Raw genomic sequence first — 23,293 nt, forward strand, 5'->3', positions numbered from 1 at the left:
ATATAAGATCTATAAAACTTTTAATAAATAAAGAAAACTTGGTTAGACACTAGTTAATGAGGCCTGAATTTCATCTAAGGACACTTTAGGACACTTTACAGGCTCAAAGCACATGAGACAGAAACCACTGGCTTGCAGACTTTGACTTGATCTACAGGACAAACATTAAGAGGCAACAGTTGTATTCATGCCAAATGTCTGCCTCATACCTTAAAATACATTGGTACTAGTATTACAAAGTAGTACAATAAAGCATTGTTATTTTAGGAAAGCTGGCTTCCATTGACCTTCCTTGTGAGGATATCTCCTTCTGAATGATTCTATTATAATCTCCCTTAGCAACTCTGTACATTCCCCTTTGTTCTCTAGCTTTCTTCTTTATTCAATATGGATGGATAAACAGTCAGATACACTGGTGATTCATTATCGCACTGTACAGAGAGTACTGCTTAAAAGCATGGACACAGATGTCAACAAACCTGGGCAAAAGTCCCAGCTATTTGCAAACGATGTGGCCTATTCACTTAACCTCTCTAAAGTTCGGTGAATTCATCTACTTAAGAATCTCATAGAACTGTTGCAAAGATAAAATAAGATAATGAATATAAACACTTAGCACACAGAACATAGTCCACAAAAATGTTAACTAATTCCACCATAGCCAAATGAAACTCAGTTCATTGTATTATGAAGCTTTACATATGTCTCCCCTATGTCACTAATCTATGGTTACCTAAAGGACAAAAATGTCGTCTTTCTTCCAATGTTTCTATTTGTTAGTGAAAAGAATACTATATTCCTTGTTTCTAATTTTAAAAGTGGATGAGTGCAATGACTCTATATAGAGGAAAAAAAGGTTAAAAAGTAAGGTAACAAGGGTCAAAACAGTTAACAGTTTTATTTCGGCTGATAGAATTCTGAGAGATTTTTATTTTCTTATATTTATGTTTTCTACAGCTAATATATACTTTTTAAAAAAAACTTTAGGTAGATGAAACATTCTTAAGTGTAGCTAGAGACATGCTTGGAAAAATCCTAAAATGGACCTTGAGGTCCTAGAACACTTATGGACAAAAACTTCTGAAAATCATTCTAACCAAAATTTCCCATTTGAGGCTTTAAAATTGATTTCTAATGTAAAAGTTATAATAGATTATTTTTGCAATAAGACTCAATGCATCTATCTGACAGATTTGGAATAGTTATTCTGTGCTGCTGAGGTTTCCACTGAAGATGGAAGGAGGGAGATAATTTTAACAAATCAGAAATAACCTTATAACTAGAGAGGAGCCTGTTTTATTCCCAAAGAGGACTAAAAAATCTGTCAAGTATTAGAGACTCATTCCCCACATGCCCTTTCTTTCTGGTTGGTTCCACATTAAAATTTTAGTTTAAAATCATTTAAATTAAAAGCAAGTCAGTAGGAGATTTAGAAAAAAAAAATCCTCATTTCATATCAGCCTTGAGTGGACAAAGTGAACAGCATAATGGAAAGTAAGAGTAAAAAAAAGATTAATTGATGTCTTAAAAGAGAGCCTAGATAGCCAGGATGAACACTTCCTGCTTCAGTCAGTAGACAAGTGAGCCATAAAATACCAAGGTATGTACAATAAATACATTTTAGAAGGATCAATTTAGCATCAGTTAGTATTAGACAGATCTATACTTCCGATTTTTCATATACCTCATCATAGAGAAGTGGGGAAATAAAGAAAACAGAATGAAGCAAAACATGTATGTTAGAAAAGCACTACAGTTGATTTTATCATACCCAAGTTGGGGGAGAGAGTGGTATGTGAAAATACAAGGATATGAATTATGGGGAAAACAGTCTGCCAAACAGTCACATGGGTTCAGCTGAGCTTAGGTGACATGAATTTGCAGAAGATTTAATAAGCACAGTCTTGGTATTTTCTCCATCAGCACTTCCCAATCCAAAATCAATAGTAAAACAGTGAAACTATTAGCAGAAGTAAAAAACAAAGCAGGCCCTCATACTTGACTAGGTATCTTGGAGAAAGGTGAATATCCCCCAAAAGTGCAGAGACTGGAGAAACATTATGAGCAGAACTTACCGAAAAATTAAATATAAGAAATAAGGGGAAGACAAATCAATAATGACCCCTAATTTGGGGGTTTGAGCATCAACTGGGTTGTTGCTAAAGCCATTTATTTATTAAGATGGGAAAGTAAGAGAAGGAACAGATTTGGTGAGGAAGAGAAAACTTAGAGAAGGAATCAAGCATTCTAAGTCACGTTTTAGATGTCTGTGATACATCTTAATGGAGAAGTCACAATAGCAACAACAGCTGATATTTACTGGATATCTATAATGTGCTAGGTCCATGATAAGTACCACATATGTATAATATAATTTAGTACTCACAAAAATATCTTATAAAAGTCCTATTATTAGTGCCACTCGAAGATAAAAGAAATGAAAGCTCTGATGACAGGAAACCTATGTACCAAAGAATGGAAACAAAAGTGGATGACTTTGACTCTTTTCCACAGTACCAGAGCATTTTCTGCAAAAATACCTATTAAAATTAAACATTAAACTACCTTAATTATTAAAAACATGTTTTGTTAAGCCAATATGTGAAATGAATAGGGCTTCCCTGATGGTTCAGTGGTAAAGAATCTGCCTGCCAATGCAGGGGACATGGGTTTGATCCCTGATCCAGGAAAGATTTCACATGTCAGAGCACCTAAGCCCATGCATCACAACTATTGAGCCTGTGCTCTCTAGAGCCGGGGAATCAAGCCCTAGAGCCCACGCTCCACAATAAGAGAAGCCACGAAAATAAGAAGCCCAAGGACTGACCCTAAAGAGTAGCTCCTGCTCACCACAACTAGGGAAAAGCCCACAGAGCAGCAAAGACCCAGCACAGCCAAAAATAAACAAATTTTTAAAAAGAAATGAGTATGTGAGTCTTTAAAAGGAACTTAACTGCTTTTCCAGGAAGGCTTCAATTTTATCCTATAATCTATTACCTATTTACTATGTGTCAGACACTATTCTAGATCTTTTCCATATATTAGCTCATTTAACACTCATAGCACTCTATGATAATGAACTATTATTATCTTCTTTTTACAACTGAGAATACTGAGTCACAAAGTGGGTGGGTCGTTGAGAGGTCTCACTCCAGAGTCCATGATCTTAATCAATATGCTATACTGAATCATATTATGTTCCACAAAAGTTAGATGTGATAAAATATTCCAAAAGAACAGAATCCAAAAACAATAAGGATTTTATACGTAAAATCATCTATTGTTACCAACTTTTCATGATATAAAAACAGAAGTTAAATATACATCTTGGTAGATAGGAAAAAAAAAAAAAACCAACCATAAGACAACAAGATAAACAAATTCTGCCTTCCTGGGATGATAGAAGTTTTCAACCCACAAAAAAATGACTCTTCTGATGAGGAAATCTACACCCAAGTAAGTTAAATGACTTGTCACTTTCCTGGTTCATGCCACTTTCACAAGTACTCCCTCTGTATTTTGACTCCCATTCCATCCACACTTCTTCACGTGGCCAATCCCTTTAACTTAACTGTCACTATCTCACAGCAAGAGCATTCCCAACTTCCCAATCTGAATAAGGCACATTCCGCCATTATTCTCTTTCATAGCATACAGATCTTTTCCTTCATAGTGCTTATCATAAGGTAAAATTCTTCATCTCTTGCACAAAACTACCACTCTCAGCAACTCTGTGTGTGTGTGTGTGTGTGCGCGCGTGTATGTGCTCTAAGTCACTTCAGTTGCTTCCAAGTCTTTGCAAGAGGCTATGTTACTGTATCTTTGGGGCTCCGCTGGTGGCTCAGATGGCAAGGGGACTTCCCTGGTGGCTCAGACCATGAAGAATCTGCCTGCAGTGTCAGAGACCTGGGTTCGATCCCTGGGTCAGGAAGATACCCTGGAGAAGGGAATGGCTACCCACTCCAGTATTCTTGCCTGGAAAATTCCATAGACAGAGGAGCCTGATGGGCTATAGCCCATGGGGTCGCAAAGAGTTGGACATGATTGAGTGGTTATTCTATTATATCTTTAGAGGCTAGCACAGCTCCTGGAACATAACAAATCCAGATTAAATATTTCATTGATAGATACAGATAAATGTGCCATTTTATATCTGATAATTAACTGCTAACGTTTACTAAGTGTTTACTATAACTGTTCCAAATGCTTTATATATATACTGTCACATTTACTTCTTTCATGTAATCCCATGAGGCATAGATGCTATTGTTATCTTCATTAACAAATTAGAAACTTAAGGCATGGAGAGATTAAGTAACTTGTCTGACATCACAGCTAGTCAGCAAGAGTCAGAATTCAACTTTAAGCAGCCTGACTCTAGCTCTTACACTATGGAATAGCTGCTATGACATACCAGAGTTACTTTTACAATGAGAATCTTTGTAGAAACTGAATGGTATGTCCTCTGTGATAATGTATTTTTAACTTGACCAGAAAAAGCATTTCACAAGGGAAGACACAGTTGCACCCACTACTGTAAAACTTTCTTCATATGACTAGAAAAACATAATCATAAAAATATGCCAAACATGGAACATTCCCTACACATCTGCCTAATTTATTACCACATACAAATCAACTTCAAAAGGCAATGGGAAAAGCACCTGGACTTTTCCTTTTTATTCTCACCCTTCTTTTGAAGAGTCCCTGCTTAAGGTAACAACCAAGAACTAAATCCAAAACAAACATGTACAAGCTCTCAGGTCAGGTCATCAGATTAATGGAATGTTAAAATAATTTTCATTTTTAAAAACATTTAACTTTGTTTCTGCATATTTTGTGGCCAAATGAAATACAGGATGGAAATTAACAACAAAAATAGAAGACTTCTTCAACATATTAAATTTTAATGATCAAGTTAACCTAACACACAACAGTGACCACCCTGTCACCAAAACATGACAAGTCAAGGTCTGTCATATTTCTCTCCAAAAATACAATGTCAAATTCTAGGGTCTCTTCCATAATCATATAGCATGAAGAAACAACGTACCTATGTGATATGACTTCTATATCAAACAGCAAATAATGACAATGGTTAACACTCAGAGAATACTACAACCAGGCTTACTTTTTAAATTCATTTAGTTTTCCTATAACGACCTCCATGACACAGGTATTACTATCAGCATTCTATAGATTGGAATTCAGAGTGATTGAGAAATCTGCCTGTACTCATGGTCTTTTGAGTTAGGCCATGGCAGAGCTAAGATTCAACTACTTTATAATTTCCCTCTCTTCTAGAAACTTTCATATGAACTGTCATGTAACTTAATCTCCCACCCTACCCACTAGAGCACTCTGCTAGCTGAAGCTTCAGCACTTCCACTAAGAACAAAAAATAAAACAAAACCTCTTTACTTTCCAAGGCAGCCCATTCCTAAAATCTACTCCAAATCAACGTCTCAATTCATTCAATAATACCCTAGGTGGCATTATTTCAAGTCCCTGAGCATTATTTGTCCCTTGATACTCTCCAACAACATGTCTTTTAAAACAAGGCAACATGTTTCGATGCTGTTCTCTCAGATCATCCCACCCTTGCCTTCTCCTATAGAGTCCAAAAGTCTGTTCTATACATCTGTGTCTCTTTTTCTGTCTTGCATATAGGGTTATCGTTATCATCTTTCTAAATTCCATATATATGCATTAGTATACTGTATTGGTATTTATCTTTCTGGCTTACTTCACTCTGTATAATGGGCTCCAGTTTTATCCATCTCATTAAAACTGATTCATATGTATTCTTTTTAATGGCTGAGTAATATTCCACTGTGTATATGTACCACAGCTTTCTTATCCATTCATCTGCTGATAAAAATAATTGAGGAAAAAAAATAAGAAATAAAACAAGGCACCAGAGCATCTAGATTGAGTTAAATATTCAGAGATGAGCCAATCACCTCAAATTAGAGAAAATCTATCTGTATTATCTCAGAAATTTATTAAAGAAGTCCAAACTTTACTATTTTGGTAGCCATATCATCAATGGTTTTTGCCTGGTCTACATTCAAGAATAATAATTCTTTAATATACTGTTTAGCAATCTATTCCTTGAATTCTTCATATCCAACTGGTAATCATTCTGGTTAAATTTCATTTATTCCATTTGGCTAATTATCTCCCCAGTTGATTTCTGGGGTTTGGCTCATCTTCTAAAATCATCCTCACACTTCAGTTTTAACTCATCTACAAAGTTATTCAACCTGTCACCACTGCCTAAATATAAGTCATTAATAAAATGTTTAATAGGAGAGGAAAGAATTCTAAAAACTGTCCCTGGGGATCTGTGTCCAAGGAACCAGTTGAACCATGCCTTCAACAGTTATTAACTTAGTTTTAAAGCTCTCTACCCATATGCTTATTCAATATTTCTCCAGATATTCACAAGTATGTCAGACTTTTCAAATATCTTATAGATATATACTACATCTATTGTACTATCTTGATCTACAAGTTCAATAAGCCTATCAAAGAGACAAGAGATGAAAGAAAAAGACAGAGGTTACTCTGTCATGATATATTCCTAGAGAAACCCATGCTAGCACACAGTTTTCCTGGTGCTCCAGCAAGGAGAATAAAGCACTATTAAGTTAAAAACAGAATTTGACTCTTATAGTTTAACTATAAGAAAAAGAAAAGAGAAGTTCCATATTCAGGTGATGAAAAAAGAAATTATTACATTACTGTTCCTCATATAATAATATAAATAAAATGTCTGAAATGTCTGCAAACATTTATAAGTATTTCTAGTGCTATCACTTTGCCCTGCAAAGGCAAGTTTTACATTTTCTTTCAAATATTAAAATGCCTTTGCTGGGTTTTTCATATTAAATGTCACCTAATTAGGCAGAGACGTTATGAATCTGAACATACTAAATAAAAACACAGTAGTTCTGAAAGAATATTAACTACTAAGCAGATCATGGCCTTATTCTAAATCCCAGTGTTTTAGAGTTGTAAAAGACCTGGTATTCAGATTATAATTATCTCCTTTCACAGATGAAGATACCGATGCGCTTAAGAGATGAAATGATGAAACTCATAAAGCTAATTTTCTGGCATGGTTGGACACAGAAATAAGAACCACTCTAGGGCCACTGATAAATGTTTCACAAGACCATGTCATCAAAACAAATAATAAAAAGAACAAAACAAATTCTTTCTTACCAACTGGACTTCACCAAAAGCACCTCTTCCGATAACTTTTACAACATCGTAGTCTTCTGCCTTCATCTGTAAACCTCTAATCTTTTTCACAATTTTCTCATCTACAATAAAAAGATCACCATAATATCAATCACCATATTTATAAACAACATTTTAAAATAATTACCATATTGGTAAGCAAATATATATTTCAAAGATTGGGTTTAGTTTTCAGCTAAATTTATCAGTTTTTAAATGCTGTTGTTTAAAAATCTAAGACACATAAACTTTACATCAAAGGATGAAAACTCTACATATAAGACTACCAAAAAAGCAGTATTTAAGCAATGCTGTTTCCAACTCTGTTGTGTAGCAAGTTAGATGACAGCTAAAACGGTGATGACCCAAGCAATCCTGGAGTACACTCTAAATCATGGCAGAAAGGTGCTACCAAGTTATACAAGGTTAATCTTCATAATGAATTCTGGTAGCCTATTTCTTTGAAAAACATTAATCACATGTTGTATATTTGATAACTATAGGTAAGTTTTTAATTAGGAAAATAGCCCAGACTCTGATAATTCCAAATTAAAAAGCTTACTGTGTGCACATAAAGTGTACACAATTATTTTGAGAATTTCTAATTCTCAGAATTCAATTCATTCACAACTTCACTGCAACATCAATACTGATAAATATTAAAAGTTATTAAAAGTTACCACATTTATGGCAATAATTGTTATCACACTATCTTTATTTAACTAGACTGAAATATCTACATTTAAACAAACATAAAGCTCATTTAGTCTTCTGGGTAACGTAAAGCTAAGTCTTCAGTTTAGTTTAGTCTCTCAGTCATGTCTGATTGCAACCCCATGGATTACAGCATACCAGGCTTCCCTGTCCATCACCAGCTCCCAAAGCGTGCTCAAACTCATGACCATCGATTTGGTGATGCCATCAACCATCTCATCCTCTGTCATCCTCTTCTCCTCCTGCCTTCGATCTTTCCCAGCATCAGGGTCTTTTCAAATGAGTCAGTTCTTCTAATGAGGCGGCCAAAGGATTGGAGCTACAGCTTCAGCATCAGTCCTTCCAATGAATATTCAGAACTGATTTCCCTTGGGACTGACTGGCTGGATCTCCTTGCAGTCCAAGGGACTTTCAAGAGTCTTCTCCAACACCACAGTTCAAAAGCATCAATTCTTCGGTGCTCAGCCTTCTTTATGGTCCAACTCTCACATCCATACATGATGACTGGAAAAACCATAGCTTGGACTAGATGAACCATTCTTGCAAAGTAATATCTCTGCTTATATCTAGGTAGGTCATAGTTTTTCTTCCAAGGAGCAAGCATCTTTTAATTTCATGGCTGCAGTCACCATCTGCAGGGATTTTGGAGCCCCAGAAAATAAAGTCTGTCCTTCTTTCCATTGTTTCCCCATCTATTTGCCATGAAGTGATGGGACCTGATGCCATGATATTAGTTTTTTGAATGTTGAGTTTTAAGTCAGCTTTTTCACTCTCCTCTTTCACTTTCATCAAGAGGCTCTTTAGTTCTTGTTCACTTTCTGCCATAAGGGTGGTGTCATCTGCACATATGAGGTTATTGATATTTCTCCCGGCAATCTTGACTCCAGCGTGTGCTTTCCATTTCACATGATGTACTCTGCATATGAGTTAAATAAGCAGGGTGACAATATGCAGTCTTGACATACTACTTTCCCAATTTGAAACCAGTCCATTGTTCCAAGTCCAGTTCTAACTGTTGCTTCTTGACAGGTTTCTTAAGAGGCAGGTAGTGTGGTCTGGTATTCCCATCTCTTTAAGAATTTCCACAGTTTGTTGTGATCCACACAGTCAAAGGCTTTGGTGTAGTCAATAAAGCAGAAGTAGATGTTTTTCTAGAATTCTCTTGCTTTTTCTTTTTCAAGCTAACTCTCTTAGCTTGCTGAAAAAAGCAAGCTAAGTTTAGATTTATTAATATTAGCTGAAAGCTTCTCTTGGAACGGTCATAAATGACCTGTTCTGAAAATGTTAAATAGTCTTAATTTATACAAAATTTTGAACTTTACCTATTTCACATACTTTAATTGGTTTTCCAATTTTGGCTTGAAAATAAAGAATATTAGTATTTAAATATATCAGGTGGCAAACTAAAAATATTTAATAATTTAAAAGTTTGTGGACTGTAATGATATTAAACATAAATCTCTCATCAAAAGTAGAGTTATGTGATCACATATGAAGTTTACACATACTTACATCTATTTAAGAAATTATCTATATTTTTGTTTTTCCTCAAAGCAGGAAAATCCAAATCAAGGACCAAAGAATTTAAGCCATCCTGTTTAACAAAAAATAAACAGAGGGAAAAAAAGTTATTACAATTTTCAAGCATTCAAGACAAAAAGCCTTTAAATTTCACTGTGCTACTCTCACTAAATAAATGTCAATCCACTTTGATCTGAAACTGCCCAGTCCAATAGCTTTAAATAGTTTCCTAACTTCTGCCAGAGAATATGAGGGTTGATCAGATCATATTTTCCACTGTACTTTTAGCCAATAGAAAAAGGTCATTTTAAAATGTACATCCACTATTATTTCTTGTGAGTCAGATATTTTTTCTCTCTGAATATCCAGTAAAGTTTTACAAAGCTTTTAACTTTAAGAAATATACCTAGAATAAGTTTTAGTTCCCATTCATTCAACAAGCATTAACTGTGTGCCTAGTGCATGGAAAGAACAGAAAATCTAAAAATAAGTGAGACATTAAACTATCCTTACCCTCAGGAAAGTGACGTTCAAAACTAAATTTCCCTTAAAAACATGAAAACAGGATGAGGCATTTTCAGGTTTCTATTTTTTTCTTTAAGTTTTCTGTATTTTCTAGACTTTCTACAAGCATGCATTAAATTTATAATCAAAATAGGAAAAAGTACATATATGTAACTTGGTGGGAGTGAAAAAAACTAATAAGAAACAAACCAAGTCTCAAATTACTCAATGGAGGGGATATGCTTATGAAGGAAACAGTATTTCTAAAACACTGGGTCATATATTGCTTCATCCCCAAGTAACTCCAAGGAAGGCAAAAAAAGACATATTCTCATTTAAAAAAGAAACAAATTACAGTTTAGAAAGATTAAGCCACTTTGGCAAGCCCAAGGTCTTGCTATTAGAAAATGATGTAGCAAAATACTTCCTAAGTCTTAGAGATTCAATATACTTAACTCATCTCCCTCATTTCAACCACCAGTGGAAGCTTGGAAGGGTAAAGAAGGAAGCTAAAGGATTGCAGAAAACGAAACGGTAATAAAGAGAGATTTTAAGGATCTGGGTAGGAAGAAAATGTGGGGAAAATCACATGGAAAACTTAGAAAGGAAATTTGCATTTTTACTTTACTAATTCTAGAAAAACTGCACATATTATGTTTATTTACAAGTAATATTTCATGTTTTCAATTTCTGTTCTTTAAGAAACATGTCAACACTTTGTGAAAATATTCTATAGAGAATGGTGTAGAGGTGATAACAGTAAGCCATAAATATTTTTAATCACAATGAACACTATCTATATCCCACTGATATCATTAATGCAGATACACTGAAAGGATAGTGATTCTTTCCAACTGAAAGAAAAGAATACATTAAAAATTAACATACAAATTCCAGTCAAGTTGATACTGTTACATTCACATTTTGACACCCTCCCTTCATCCTCAATCCACAAATTCCCTCTCAAGGATAGCTGAACTACTTTTCATACTAGCATTTTAGCATACTAGGCTATTTCTAAGTACCAAAATATCAATATATCTTCGTTGGTATAATTTTGATATTTTAATAAGTTTAAAATGCAAAATCTGAATCACATATTTTTAGATATATCCAGATTTATACTCTGTGTTAACATTTCAAATCAAAAAGGGTACATGCATTTGAAAGATCCTCTACAACAGGACCTCAATTAATCTCCACAACGAAGAAAACATTTAAATTGACAGGCAGAAGCTTCTATTAACAAGAATATTCTCCTCTAGTTCAGACTTTCCCAAGAAACATCATTTGTACACTTCATACTGTCTCCATGTACATATAATGAAGACAAAAGAAAACTTTCTTTGAAACAAAACTACAGCTTGACATCAGTAAAAGGACTGAATCCTTGCTTACCTTACAGCCTCCCCAAAAGTCATCACAGAGAGATGGAGTTCCATAAAGAATAAACAAACAGAAAAAAAAAAACTAGTAATAGTTTATAAATATTTTCCCATAATATCTCCCACTAGTGTATACAGTCAGAGCTTTTTCAGCAGTTGGAACACTTGAGCAGTAGCTCAACTCAGTGGTAATACTATTTTGTTTTTGTAAACCATTCTTTAAAGATCAAATACTATTTCATTTGCACATTAAGGGGTTTTTTTTGGTAGCATTTATTTTTGAATAATACTAATAGTTTAATTTGCTAATAATTTACCTCAGAAGAGATCGCAGGGGTAAATATATTTACATCTATACTTCTACATTTATAAATTTCTACACTTGAAACTTATTCTACTTAGTACTATTTTTAAGAAATAAATACTGAATTATTAAAAGATACCAGTATTTTCAGCATACGAAACTGATGCTGAGATCAAGTTGCTGCATTAGCTCAAGACTTGATTAAAACCCTATGTCTATGATCATCCTCGTTAAGCAGTTTCATATAAACCTTAGGAGGTAATTTTTTTTTAACACTGATTCTTAGAAAGTGATACTAAAACTGAGATAAAGAAACTTTAAAAAATAAAACATATTAAAGAAAAGCCTACAATCAAAACTTCAAAGCAATGAAGAAAATTAACACTATTTGTCTCTTTCCCTACTTTCAAATGCATAGAAATGACAGGAGAAATTTAAAGGTTGTAGCCCCACTGCAAGTGGAAAAAAAACACCATCACCACGAAGTATTCAAGAATGAGAAAGAAAAATGTCAAGCAATAAGTAGAAGCTAGAGTTGCAAAGATCTACTGGATTTCAGTGCAGAGAGCAGTAAGACCAAAGACTGAGAATTAAAAGAACCTAATGGACAAAATGTTTCCCCAAGATCAATTACTGGGAAAAGAGTAGCTGGAGTGAAAAACCCCAGCTCCAGCTCCCAAAAGACATTAAAAAAAAAAAAAATCTTACTGTCCAACTTTTATATGAAACTGCATAAGGAGGAAGATCAGACATAGCTTTCAAATAAATCTTAAGCTAAGCCCTCAGAGCATGCCCACTTACCAGATCTCCCATATTTCTAATATCTTTGGCTAATAATATGGGAATCAGCTCCAGTACTAACTTGGGTTTTCTGCATGTAGAAAGTTAGCAACACAGGAAGGCAGTGATTTATCCTACTGTCTTTCTGAATAAACAGATACAGGTCAACATCCAATTTTTCTCATTACAATTATTATGGCAGGAGAAAAAAATATGTATAAAACAACCTATTTTCCTAACTTTTCCTGAACACAAATAATAAAATGGGAGACTAGAAATCTCTTCAAGAAAATTAGAGATACCAAGGGAACATTTCATGCGAAGATGGGCACAATAAAGGACAGAAATGGTAAAGACATAACAGAAGCAGAAGAGATTAAGAAGTGGCAAGAATACAAAGAAGAACTGTACAAAAAAACGTCTTAATGACCTAGATAACCACAATGGTGTGGTCACTCACCTAGAGCCAGACATCCTGGAGTATGAAGTCAAGTGGGCCTTAGGAAGCATTACTACAAACAAAAATAGTGGGGGTGATGGAATTCCAGCTGAGCTACTTAAAATCCTAAAAGATGGTGCTGTTAAAGTGCTGCACTCGATATGTCAGTAAATTTGGAAAACTTAGCAGTGACCATAGGACTAGAAAAGGTCAGTTTTCCTTTCAATCCCAAGGAAAAGCAATGCCAAATAATGCTCAAACTACCATACAATTGCACTCATCTCTCACGCTAGTAAAGTAACGCTTAAAATTCTCCAAGCCAGACTTCAGCAATACGTGAACCATGAACTTCCAGATGTTCAAGCTAGTTTTAGAAAAGGCAGAGGACCCAGATATTAAATAGGCAACATCCACTGGACCATCAAAAAAACAAGAGAGTTCCAGAAAAACATCTATTTCTGCTGGACTGCTTGACATCTATTTGACTATGCCAAAGCCTTTGACTATGTGGATCACAATAAACTGTGGAAAGTTCTGAAAGAGATGGGAATACCAGACCATCTGACCTACCTCTTGAGAAACCTGTATGCAGGTCAGGAAGCAACAGTTAGAACTGGACATGGAACAACGGACTGGTTCCAAATAGGAAAAGGAGTACATCAAGGCTGTATATTGTCACCCTGCTTATTTAACTTCTATGCAGAGTACATCATAAGAAACACTGGGCTGGGGGAAGCACAAGCTGGAATTAAGATTGCTGGGAGAAATATCAATAACCTCAGATATGCAGATGACACCACCCTTATGGCAGAAAGTGAACAAGAACTAAAGAGCCTCTTGATGAAAGTGAAAGAGGAGAGTGAAAAAGTTGGTTTAAAGCTCAACATTCAGAAAACTAAGATCATGGCATCAGGTCCCATCACTTCATGGGAAATAGATGGGGAAACAGTGGAAACAGTGTCAGACTTTATTTTTCTGGGCTCCAAAATCACTGCAGATGGTGACTGCAGCCATGAAATTAAAAGACGCTTACTCCTTGGAAGGAAAGGTATGACCAACCTAGACAGCATATTAAAAAGCAGAGCCATTACTTTGCCAACAAAGGTCCGTCTAGTCAAGGCTATGGTTTTTCCAGGGGTCATATATGGATGTCAGAGTTGGACTATAAAGAAAGCTGAGCGCCAAAGAATTAATGCTTTTGAACTGTGGTGTTGGACAAGACTCTTGAGAGTCCCTTGGACTGCAAGGAGATCCAACCAGTCCACCATAAAGGAGATCAGTCCTGGGTGTTCATTGGAAGGACTGATGTTGAAGCTGCAACTCCAATACTCTGGCCACCTGACGCGAAGAGCTGACTCACTGGAAAGACCCTGATGCTGGGAAAGATTGAGGGCAGGAGGAGAAGGGGACGACAGAGGATGAGAAGGTTGGATGGCATCACCGACTCGATGGACTCGGGTTTGGGTGGGCTCCGGGAATTGGGGATGGACAGGGAGGCCTGGCATCTTGCGGTTCATGGGGTCGCAAAGAGTCAGACACGACTGAGCAACTGAACTGAACTGAACTGGATCATAGAAAAAGCAAGGGAATTCCAGAAAAACACCACTGACCACGCTAAAGCCCTTGACTGTGTGGATCACAATAAACTGTGGGAAATTCTGAAAGAGATGGGAATACCAGATCACTTTGTCTGCCTCCTGAGAAACCTGTAAGCAGATCAAGAAGCAACAGACTGGACTAACGAACTGGTTCCAAATTGGGAAAGGAGTATGATAAGGCTATATACTGTCACCCTGCTTATTTAACTTTTATGCAGAGTACATCATGCAAAATGCTGGGCTGGAAGAAGCACAAGCTGGAATCAAGACTGCCGGGAGAAATATCAATAACCTCAGATATGCAGATGAAACCATCCTTAGGGCAGAAGCAAAGAGGAACTAAAGGGCCTCCTGATGAAAGGGAAAGAGGAGAGTGAAAAAGCTGGCTTAAAACTCAACATTCAAAAAACTAAGATCATACCATCAGGTCCCATCACTTCATGGCAAATAGATGGGGAAATAACAGAAACAATGAGAGACTTTATTTTCCTGGGCTCCAAAATCACTGTGGACAGTGACTGCAGCCATGAAATTAAAAGATTCTTGCTCCTTAGAAGGAAGGCTATGACAAACCTAGACAGCATAATTAAAAAGCAGAGACATCACTTGCCTGACAAAGATCTGTAAAGTCAAAGCTGTGGTTTTTCCAATAGTCATGTACGGATGTGAGAGCTGGACTGTAAAGAAGGCCTGAGTGCCCAAAAACTAATGCTTTCAAACTATGGTGCTGGAGAAGACTCTTGAGGGCCCCCTGGACAGCAAGGAGATCAATCTTAAAGGAAATCAACCCTGAATATTCATTGGAAGGACTGATGAGGAAGGTGAAGCACCAATACTTTGACCACCTGATGCCAAGAGCTTACTCATTGGTAAAGACCCTGATGCTGGGAAAGACTGAGAGCAGGAGAAGGAGGCGACAGAGGATGAGAGGGTTGGATGGCATCACTGATTCAATGGACATGAGTCTGAGCAAACTCCAGGAGATAATGAAGGACAGGGTTAGTCTGGTGTGCTGCTGTCCATGGAGTCACAGAGAGCCAAACACAACTGACTGACTGGACAACAAGTACGAATAAGAATCTCTTGTCAATCAATTTAGACACACTAGTATCACTGGTTTAAAAGGAAAAAGAAAATTACTTAAAAATACTGAACATAAAATCATTCTTAACTGGAACTCACAAATAGCCATAATTTCTCCTACACTCAGTGGGGCTTTCCTCATAGCTCAGTCGGTAAAGAATCTGCCTGCAATGCAGGAGACCCAGGTTTGATTCCTGGCTCAGGAAGATCCCCTGGAGAAGGAAATGTCAACCCACTCCAGTATTCTTGCCTGGAGAATCCTATAGACAGAGGAGCCTGGCAGGCTACAGTTCATGAGATTGCAAGAGTCGGACACGACTTAGGGACTATACCACACCACCACACTCAATGGGAGAAGTTAAAAAAACAAACACATATCTGCACTTTATCCTGAGAACCATTTTCCATGGCCAATACCTCTATCTACTTCTACCCCGAGACCCAGAACTATATACGCAAGGATCCACCAAATATCCAATAGACCTCAGAAATCTCCCAAGTTGAGTAAATGTACTCAATGGGAATATATAAGATGATCCACTGAAGTGCAAGAAGAAAATATTACAATTTTGCATATTTAACCTTAAAATGTTTTTGTTTAACAAGGGGGTTTTCAGTAACATCTCACTCTTGTTACCTTTCATTGAATTGTGACATACTACAGCTTACATGTACCCAGACTTTTTTTTTTAATTTACTAGTGGAAAGGTTACCAAGCAGATTAAAAAGCATTCCACTTTAGTTTGTAGACATATGCCAATGTCAAATTGTACAACTTATTGTATATCAATTACACCTCAAAGTGACTATAATGGATTCAATCAGATTTAAGATAATACCAAAATGCAATTTGTACAAACTGAGAAAAAAAAATGGCAGTTTAATAACTCACCTACTCCTTATATAAGCTCTTAATGCCCAAATTATAAGGCTAAAAATAATACAAGCTAATCATATCACCACCCACAAAGTTAAAAATTATCTAAAGGCTATTTGAAATATGGTGCTACATCCATAATCATTAATGATGAATAAATAATACATACTGCTATAATCTGAATTTCTGTAACAAATTATCCTATATACAAGTGGAAAATAAGGAAATAATTCAAATATTAAGTAAAATATGTGATTTTTTTCCAGGCTGGTAATGTCTTTAAATGATAGGCAAGTTTTCTCAAATTAAAACAGAAAGCCTTAGCAATACAGGATGACATTAAGAAAAAAGCCAAAAATGATGTAGAAATGCCTTACTAAAGTACAAATAAATAGCAGCTTCAAAAACTCTTACACTCACGACATTAAGCTATCTAGTAAGTTTACAAGTGCAGATGAAAAAGCTGAGAAGACATAAATCTCAAAGAAAAAAGCTCAAGCCTCAGGGTTTAAGGCTGCAGATACTCAAATATCTGTGACTGTTGATTATTGCTTTTTGAAATATTTTTGTTAGCATTTTAATTAAAATTTGTATAGGTTCTACACAGTCTGTTCCTACTCTATTATTCTCATAAGCCCTGTTAGTTATGGTACATGGTTTCTGCAGAACACAAAGCTTTTCAGGAATTCATATTTCATGTTAGTGACAAAACAAAGCCAAAGCCACCCCAATTTAAAACCTAAACAACAGGAACATGAAAAAAAAAATCTCTATAATTACTTGCATAATATTTACCTGTGTTCTACCCAGCACTTAATCCATTTTCATTAAACTTGATGATAAATGCTTGAAAGTCTCCTGTATTTTAGTTCTAATTAGTTTTTTAAATTATTTTTAACTTTTTTACTAAAATAAAAAATAATTTTTGTTAGTTTCTTTCACATCAAAAAAAAAATTTTTTTTTTAAATTCAGATACCACTGGGAAACACTGGAATTTTTTAATGGCTGAAATGTATGAAAATATGGTAAAAACAAAACAAAACAAAACCTAAAATCTGTTTTCTTGACAGCAAGTGAGAAAAGAAGAAAAACTCTCTCTGGAAGAAATTCTTGCTACGGGAAGGAGTGTTTTTGAAAAGGATATGTCTGAAATCACAGATAATAAGATGCTTGGCCTATTAAAATTGTTTTTTTCAACTTTCACATCCATGTTTTTAAAACTTGCAAACATAATTTTCTGACCCAGTTAAAGATGTTCAGCCATGTGTTTAAATATAAAAATAAATTATTTCTGATTTGTTTTCAACAACTAGTCTCGATCAGAGAAAACAGAAATTTACGAACCAAATTACAACAATCAATGAGTAGTGTAACTGGTAGGCAAAACCGGAAAATGAGTATTGTGACTTAATTACTGCAGCCACTAATGCGTTGTGCTTCTTCCATTTGTATCCATATGTCTTTGTGAAATTTAAAATATCCTGTCATAGTCCTTAAAAACCCAGTAGCAAAATAAATTGAACTTCAAATCTAATCATCAATTCACTGTACCAACATGAAGCCAAAAATTTTTAATGCAATTAAACACATTTAACTTAGTGAGAAAAGTTTTTGCAGTGTCATAAAATTATCTCACAAATATGCTTATATATTTAGCTTTTACTTTTGAATTCGTTTTATGTGTATTTTATAATGTACATAGTATCTTAAAACATGTACATAAATTATAGAGAAAGAATACCTGAAGATATTTCAAAACTATTCTACTGAAGGAATACAAGATTAAAATTTAGAGATGACAAATTCCTTAAATGTCGGAATTTTTTTTATTATTCTTAAAGGTAAACATTTTAACATATCCAAAACAATTCATATTTTCTCGCTCAAAAGTCATCTACTTTGTTTCTAATAAGCAGTGCCATTTTATGTAAGTCTGATCCAGAAATTCTTTTCTTACTCCCTCACATCAGGTCATTCCCTCTGTACGGCTGATATTTGTTCTAAGGTCTCACGGGTGCTCCCTTCTCCATTCCATTCCCCACTGTGCTTTGCTCAGATTCTGATTTATTACCTACTAACTAGTTTCCTTGCCTTTAATCACCCACTGCTCCTGCACCTCTCCAATCTACTACTGAGCAGTCTATCTAGTCTTTCTGAAATTTAAATCTGCAGCTTTCACGTCCTCCTTAAAATTATTTGACGGCTTACAAATGCTTAGAAAAAAGTCTAAAACCTTTAACTAGCATTCAAAATTCTTTGCCATCTGGCCCCACTAGCCTTCTCCAATCTTATTTCCCATTATTCTACTACTTTACATTCCTATTTGCTCTAGATTTGTACTGTCCAATACAGAAGCCACTGGCTATGTGTGGCCATTGAGCACTTGAATGTGATAGCCTAAATTGAGATATGCTGTAAATATAAAATACAAACTGGATTTCAAAGACTTAGTACCAAAAAGAGAATGTAAAGCATCTCATTAATAATTTTTAATATTGATTACATGCTAAAATTATATTTGGGTTATACTGGAATAAATATATTGTTAACATTAATTTAATCTTTCTAGTTTTTAAATATGGCTACCAGTAAAATTTGGGCTTCCCTTATAGCTCAGTTGGGAAAGAATCTGCCTGCAATGCAGGAGACCCGGGTTTGATCCGGGTCTGGGAAGATCCCCTGGAGAAGGAAATGGCAACCCACTCCAGTATTCGTGCCTGGAGAACCTCATGGATAGAGGAGCCTGATGGGCTACAGTCTATGGGGTCACAAGAATCAAACATGACTTAGTGACTAAATCACTACCATCACCACCACCACAACCAGTAAAACTTAAATTTTATATTTGGTTCACCTTATCTCTATTTGATAACAATCAAATAGATTGTTATCAACAAAACAACAAAATTTTTTTTTGTTGCCTAGACCAACAAAATTTTCACACTGATCTTTCTACCCTCAAAAGTTTGCTTATATCAGTCTTGTACCACAGAACATTCAAAACTTACTAATAACTTGTCAACCATGTACCATGACTGAGTGCTAAGCATAAGAAAATGTTCTGCATGATCATCCCTACTTGCCAAATCTTACCTCTGCTTCAAGACCAGTTCAATTGGTACTTATTTCCATGACACCTTCTTCCTTGATATGCCAGGATAAAAATCTTCCATCTTCCAAACTTTGACACATCACATATTCTTCAGTGAACACGTCACTTTTTACTTAAAATATTTTGCTATACACTGCTTATCACATCTATTAAACTGTAAATTCTTTAAGTACAGAATTTGTCAAATTCATTTGATTCCTCTAATGCTTCTACCATAAAACTTTACGTAGATAAAATATGTTCTCAAACATTAAATCAGATATCAAACAAGAGGACTGGTGATACAATTACCTAATATTAAGTAAGTTACACTTACTAAAGCAAGAAAGCAGATATGTATGTTAGTATTACTTACAAAGATATGCAATTCAATTATTGAACTTCTTTTTATGACTGATTTCTTTTACCTTCCTAATCTAGTTGAAACCTTATTTGTTCCCTTGATGACACTACTTACCATAACAACCTTCCCAAATAGTAGAAGCCTGCAAGGTGGGATAAGTGTCCTCTTTGCTCGGAGCAGTCAATCTTAGATCACTCTTCCTCTTTCTGCAAACTCTGAGCTTTGAACCCCATCATCAGCCACCCACCACCCCTTCTTGTGAGCATCCCTGCCCACTATCACTAACTCTCAGTCTCTAAAGATTTTAGCTCCTTGCTGACTGTCAGACTCTCTAACACTCTCTAATCCTGTCAAAATTCTTGGTGATGTCATTATACTACTAGATATCCTAACACCTATTGATTCCTGTGGTCTCCTTAACCTAATCATTAACTGCCACATCTCATAATTTCAATTTTAAACATCCTATTCATTGACTATCAGCTTTTTCTAATACTTCAACAATCTTTTGACTCAAGAGGGACCTTCAGTCCAGATCCTATCATTTCCCACTGTCTTTCATCCTCCCCACTCTTACCCCATCACTCTCACTTAGAACCTCCAAGGACTTCCATCTCATCCAGAGGAAAGCACGGATTCCCTGCTATAAGCTATGAGGCTCTTTATGATCATACTTCACCCACTTAACTGGATAACTCTCAAGCCTCACCTCCTGTTACTTCCATTCTTATTCATGCTACTCCAGCCACACTGGCCTTCTGAAGGTTGTGAAAATGACAACAGGGGCCCCACACAAGGAGGAAGTGGACACAGAGCAGGGAGGCAGCTCAGTAGCTGCCAGGGCCTTCACAAGAAGGTACGCCTGAGCAGCATCACAGTTCTGCGGAGGTGGTGAGCTGGCTACGTACAAAAGAAAGAGCAAATCAATAACTATATAGCAATAGGAACCAGCTTTTCATTTTGAGAGAAGAGGTGCAAATATGGGATGGGGGAAGAGTTAGAATGAAAGCATGGTATTGAGAGAACTGGAGGCATCAGTGTAAATTCATGATTTTCAATGTATAAAGACATATGAAAATATATATGTTGATGCTTGACCTGCCCACTGCAAAGGTCTGAGCACAGTAGCCATGAGTAATCTCAATAGCCATGAGCCCACCTACCACCCAGAGTCTTAAAACACTCTTCTCCACTAAAAAAACATTAGGGCTCCTCAGAGAAATAGCTGATCCCAGGAGTAGAGCAGGAAAAATTTTAGATGTGCCTATAGAACCTTGTGCCAAAAGTAAAAAGACGCACAGGTGATAAAACTGCCTAGATCTATACCTATGCATTGTATTGATGCAAATATCCTGATTTTGTTAATGTATTAGTTATCTAATGAGGAAATTAGGTGAAGGGTACACAGGACCATTCTGTACTATTTTTGCAACTTCCTGTGAATTTCTAATTACTTCAAGATACAAGTATTTTAAAAAGTTAAGGGAATTCTCTGGCAATCCAACAGGTAGAACTCCATGCTTCCACTGCAGAGAGCTTGGGCTCTCTGGTCAGGAAACTAAGATCTCACATGCTGTACAGCATGGCCAAAAAAAAGTGTAAATAGATATTAATTAATAGATACATCACTGTATAAATTTAGATATTAATTAATTCTCTTTCTTACAGTAAAATGCCAACTAATAAAAGTAGGAGGAATACGTAGAAGAAGCTATGCTAACTACTATACTATCACCACCTCTAGAAGGACTACTTAAATCAGAATATCACCCTTTGGCAACCACCATGGTAAAAATTATTTTAGGTGAAAAACATCAGTGATGCTAAAACTAGTAGACTGAAGTGGGAATGAAACATGATTTTATGTGGTTTCAAAGTATCTCCCCACACAATACTTATTAATTACATGGACTACAAACTTGATTGACACCATCGCTAATCTAGTGGTCAAAGTTAACACTAAACACAGTTAGATAAACTAACTGTATGCCACGAAAAAATTCATCAAGAAAACAACATCACATCTGTGAAACTGCAGCCAAAATATGTATCCTGGGTCAAATCATCAGGAAACATTAGACAACCCAAATTGAAGGACAGTTTATAAAATGAGTAGCTTATAATCTTCAGTATGGGAACAGAATGAAAAGCAAGAGAGACTGAGGAACTGTTTCAAACTGAGGAGACTAGAGAGACATGAGAGCTGGATCCAATGCATGGGCCTGGATTAGAGCCTCTTCATCTCAAGAACATTATCTGAGCAATTAACAAAACTTGAATGAGGTCTCTGAGCAAAGCGTATACAGTTTTGTTTTGTTTTTTAAACTTTGCAGTAGTTTGAAATTGTTTCCAAATAAAAGCTGATTTTTTTAAAATCACATCAAGGCATGTTCCTGACTCCTGGCTTTGGATCTGCTATTTCCTTCTGTCTGGAACGCTCACAAAGATGTTTGCCCATGCCCAGCTCTCCTACTTCCATCAGGTCTTTACTTAAAAGGAACCTCTGAAATTATCAACACCCTATATATTCATATCTTCCTCCGTGTTTTACCTTTTTCTCCTTACCATAAATCAGTATCTTACATACAATTATCTTAAATGTAAACTGATAGCAGGGAGTTTTCATCTATTTTGTTCACTGTTACATTCCAGGCCTAAACCAGGGCTTGACATGTAGTATTAACAGCTGCAAATAAATATTTAGTCAATGACAGAGTGTACACAAAGTCCTCGAAACACAAAAGATTTAATAAGATACAGTTACAAAATAAGTTCACTTTCACAATCTTAGCAAAGGAATACTGAAACAGGCCAAAAGAACTCCACTGTTAATTTTGATAGTTCTGGGATATCCTTTCAAAAAATATGCCTACAGCAAAAATGAATGAAATAAATGTCCCTGCTTTAAGGAACTTAGTGAGCAAACCTATTTCCATCAGAAAGCAAAGCTATAATACTGCAGTGAGCTAATACAGCAAGAAATTATCTGCTAATAGCATGCGTAATGTACAGTATAAACAATCCAAATGCTGACAGACAAGAATAAACTGTATCAGATGACTGGAAAATACAGCTACGTAGAGAAATCAAGTTTTCTCTTGGGAGAAAGAGAGACAGTGAAGTCATATGCAAAGAAAGTCAATGGTGGGAAGCAAGAGACATACATAAGAAAAGGTCTCTGATATTTTATTATCACATTTCCTTGAAAACTTATCAAGACTATAATTAAACTAACCACAATGATGTCAATTAGTTTACAGTATTATAAAACATACTAAATCATTTGTATTTAAGAAAAAAAATACAATCCAAAACTCTACAAGATGATTTTATGGTTTCTATATACAAAGTAGTCAAATCAGTAACATCTCACTTTATAAATAC

The 23,293-nt window shown here is 35.6% G+C and overlaps 1 protein-coding gene across 6 annotated transcripts in view; it reads right to left on the reverse strand.

Moving 5' to 3' along the window:
• The window catches only part of ROCK2 (Rho associated coiled-coil containing protein kinase 2), a 129,822-nt gene that overhangs the window by 73,092 nt on the left and 33,437 nt on the right, over nucleotides 1–23,293 (reverse strand). For all 6 annotated transcript variants that reach the window (XR_006343392.1, XM_043917086.1, XM_043917085.1 and 3 more), the window contains exons 2-3: nucleotides 9,475–9,556; nucleotides 7,231–7,331 (exon numbers count right to left, since the gene is read on the reverse strand). Coding sequence is in view for 5 of the 6 variants with exons in the window: in XM_043917086.1 (XP_043773021.1) it covers nucleotides 7,231–7,331; nucleotides 9,475–9,556 (183 nt within the window). In the remaining variant the exon portion in view is untranslated. The remainder of the gene's footprint in view (nucleotides 1–7,230; nucleotides 7,332–9,474; nucleotides 9,557–23,293) is intronic.

The sequence above is a fragment of the Cervus elaphus genome, chromosome 11, assembly GCF_910594005.1.
Source record: "Cervus elaphus chromosome 11, mCerEla1.1, whole genome shotgun sequence".
NCBI lineage: Eukaryota > Metazoa > Chordata > Mammalia > Artiodactyla > Cervidae > Cervus > Cervus elaphus.